This window comes from Teleopsis dalmanni, chromosome 2 (assembly GCF_002237135.1).
Source record: "Teleopsis dalmanni isolate 2A chromosome 2, ASM223713v2, whole genome shotgun sequence".
Lineage (NCBI taxonomy): Eukaryota > Metazoa > Arthropoda > Insecta > Diptera > Diopsidae > Teleopsis > Teleopsis dalmanni.
Genome location: NC_051847.1, coordinates 245,948,458 through 245,952,462, shown reverse-complemented (window position 1 = coordinate 245,952,462; position 4,005 = coordinate 245,948,458). Strand labels below are relative to the sequence as shown.

The window sequence follows — 4,005 nt, the reverse complement described above, 5'->3', positions numbered from 1 at the left end:
TTTATGTAAACAACTTTTTTTATTTTCGCATTATTAGAACGAATTTAATGTTTATTAAGCGTGAAGATATTCAGTTGTAATCATAGAAATATCCACAACAGCATTTTTCCTATATTGCAAACATAATATATGAGAGTCGTGTTTGTGAGAGAGGAACATAAAGGAGCACAAAATTTTAAAACTCGAACATATGTTAGTATGTCCAAATAGATCAGTTACGTATCGGACAATACCTGCATACGTGCAAATAAAATAATTCATATTTCACTCAAAATATAATTCTTATTCACTTTAGTTTAGCATTGGAGTTTAAGTCATACATAGCTTACGATGATTGATATTTTTAATGCATTTGTAATCTATTAGTGTTGTTGCATATTTTGGGCTACATATTAGTTTAATTGTAACTTTTCAGCCCAGGCCTTTAAAATCTTTAATATTTCGTGAAAGTTTGTCAAAAGCTCACGATTTGCTTGTGTACAAATTACTTGTATAGAACGCAAATCTAGTAATGGTGACATAAGTCACATATATATATAGTTTCATTTTTTTTTTTTTGGTTTTTGTTCTGATTTATAACTAAAATAGAAATCTAATAGAAATTGCAAAATTTATTAACTTCATTATAGGTTATTTTAGTTCATTTTTATTCATTTTAATAGCAGACGTAATAAACTTTGATATATGGATGATAATACATAAGGAAAATGTTTGAACTCATGCGTCTAGAAGATGGTTCTTTATACAATATGCTAGAACCACATTAATTTCTTTAATCAAGAGATGGAAACCTAACATTTTAGTTATTCATTTCTAAGAAATACCACGAATGAACTAAAAAAGTTGTAATTTTTCCTGTGTTAAAACCATAACTATTATCGCTATTGTTTAGATAGCTTTAGAGTGTATTGTAGAAATACACAATCTAAACATAAAATTAAAGTAGTCAATGATATGTTGTGTCAGCCTTGTTGCAATTAGGGTAGTTCTAGAAACCTATTATGGCACGCTGGCAGGTCCGGTATGCCCGCCGGTTTTGTAATGTAAGTTCTTGGCAACTATTTGCCACCGCAGACATCAAACAAAAACAAAGAAAAGTCGTTAGCAAATTCTATATATATTTATAAGTGAGTTCATAGGAACCGACTGAGACGTGACACTCTTGCCATTGACTACATTCATACATTCTGACTTCAACTATCCCCCTCAGTAGTTTTTATCGGTCTTTCAGTCCTGTCACCTATTTTATATTCACTATCAGTGTACTTTATTTTAATCCTACGTATACCTCATGACGTATCCCTGTTCTCCTTTTAGAGCCAATAATAATCCTATTATAATTCAAAAAAGTAATATAAAAGTTAACTTTTATATGTGAAGACATATAAATCGAAATGAAATTACCGGTTTCGCCGAAATGGGTTAAGCAACGACACAACATATTTTTTCGCTGCATTTCTGGAGAAAAAACTGATGTTCCACAATTTCTAAAAAAGCATTCGTCAATATTGATTGGTTGCAGCGCGAAAGACATTGTAAAGACTGAACTGAATGTTGGGATAATTTTAAAGATTGTGAAAAATAATGTGGACTCAAGCAAGTCCTCCTTTTTTACATGGGTCTTACATCAGGTTTTGGATAGGATATTTTTTATTCGTATACATAAAATTGATCTTTGCATTGAGTTAGTGTGAAAGAAAGAATGCCATTTAAATTTTACTTAATATTTTTACGCCTATTTCTCTTTTTTGGTTTGGTTTTGGTTTAATAAAGAAAATGTTAAAAAGTTAAAAAATCGTTGAATTTTTGCGAACCTAACACCAAACGCTATTCTTAAATCCATACTTCGCTGGAAAATGCATTTTTATCTGACGAAGAGGTTGTTATGTAGTTATGATAGGTAGAACTGGGTTACAAATACTTTCAATAAATCAATATATAAAATTAGGAGACATTTGCTATAGCATTTGAGTCATAATATAAACCCATCAACATTTTCATCAAGAAAATCTGAAGTCCTACACGGACTGCATAACAGTGCAGCGTGAAAAAAGAAAATTCCTTCGTGAAAAGCGTTCCAATATTAATCAGGTATAGATAGACGAAAAAAAGTTTGTTTTAAATAAAAATTTTTTAAATATTCGACACTAACAATAAATATGTACTCAAAATAATATTTATTAAAATGCGTAAAAAAATTTTGGGCTAAATATAATCATTACTGAGTAGTAATTTTGCTGTTCTGACTTAAAAACTTTACAAAAGCTGAATAAATCAGGAAAAGCATACATTGTACGCTCTTCGGGAGATATCCTGCGTTATACATTCAAATATATCATAAAATTAGAGCGAATTGACTAGGACAATCGTGACGAGTAATAATTTTGATTTTCCAAATATCAAAATGCTCACCAACTTCCATTGAACTGGTACTATTTCATATATATTTGAGCAACATAAAAGACCGTTGTTGTCTACGGTTTGTAACAGACTCAATTTATTATATATTATATATTATACAGAATAGTGTTCTTATGTCTATCTTAATTCTACACTAAGAGAAAGAGATTGAGTGGGAGAGATTACTTACATACATATCACTATTGAACTATTGAACTGTCACTATAATGACATGATCCATTATATTATCCATATTGTCTGTTCAAAAGCTGTGTCCAGTTATATGTGTTTAAATTTTTTCTATGAATGACAAAAACACTTTTATGTTAGAAAAAATGTTCTATCCGGAAAAGTGTCCGGTCAAACGAAGTATGTAAATTATGTTTGCTCGTTCCCAGTTCAGAAGAGCGAGTGAAATGTTTATTACTATAATATAATTTTGATCGGTGATATTGTTCTAACCGTTTACAAGTTTTCCTTTACATAACTTAACTACTAAAGCTTAAACTTAATATTCGACTTTCGAATATTTCGATAAGTTCGGAACGTTCCAGTTCCAGTTCCATATCCATTACGGGATATTGTTTTGCAGAAATTAACCAACGGTAACTAACCCGTAAGAAATATTTGTTTTGATGCAATTGATCAATAGTTATAATGATCATAACAATAAATGATCATTAACTTATATGCTACAAAGTTATTTGTTACTTGTAAAAAAAAATTTGACTGATTTAATTAAAGCGTTTAAACTCTTACAGTACATGACAACCCTATGACTATTTCTATATACAAATATAAAATAGTAGGCTAAACTAAACATATCTCTATCATCATCATTATTAAAACCTTCCTTCATTAAACGTCTCCAAAACTTTATGGTTTTTTAATGGAGTCAAAGCACAAATACTAAATATATTATATATATTTAAAACGTATGTAATAATGTAAATGTATGTTGGTGTCATGCGTCTATATATAATACTTTATTCACAAATTTTTGTAGATGAATAAAGATGGTAGAGCTTGAATATACAGAGACATTGATCTTTTGATCAGACAAAACATATTAAGAAAACTAATCGATATTGACTATCTACTAAAGTTATTAACTGGTTCATGATCAACTAATTACTTTAAATATTGATACTTCAACTGGATTCAGAACCTTACTTGAAATTGTCATTTCACTCAACGCTTAAAACCATGTCATATTTAGTGAGTCTTGACATACAGACTGTATATTATTCAAGTCTTATAAAGTGCAAATTCAAAATCTTAGAGTTTTATTAGAATCACAACGGGTGTTCTTCGTGAAAATAAATAGTATTCGGCACAGTAGTTCTTATTGTGAAGTATGATATTACTTAAACAAGAACCGTGTTCAACTCACAAATACATAATGAAAATAAAAATAAACTCAATTTCGCATAAGACTTCTTTGTAAAAGATAATACACATTTATAATATATATGTTTTAAATAATTGAAACCTCTGAGTCTGACCCCTTCTAAATAGAAAGGGGTTGGTTACTTGACAGAAATTTGAAACATATAATTTTTATTTTCTTTACTTTATATACTACTATACACTATACTTTTTATA

General features: G+C 29.2%; 1 protein-coding gene across 1 annotated transcript in view; it reads right to left on the bottom strand.

Annotated features, from left to right (window-relative positions):
* Window positions 1-2,888: 2,888 nt before the first annotated feature.
* LOC119677300 (HEAT repeat-containing protein 5B-like) overlaps window positions 2,889-4,005 on the bottom strand; it is a gene marked incomplete at its 5' end in the record, with an annotated part of 12,438 nt that continues 11,321 nt past the window's right edge. The window contains one exon of the mRNA XM_038088571.1: window positions 2,889-3,009. Coding sequence (XP_037944499.1) covers window positions 2,889-3,009 — 121 coding nt within the window. The remainder of the gene's footprint in view (window positions 3,010-4,005) is intronic.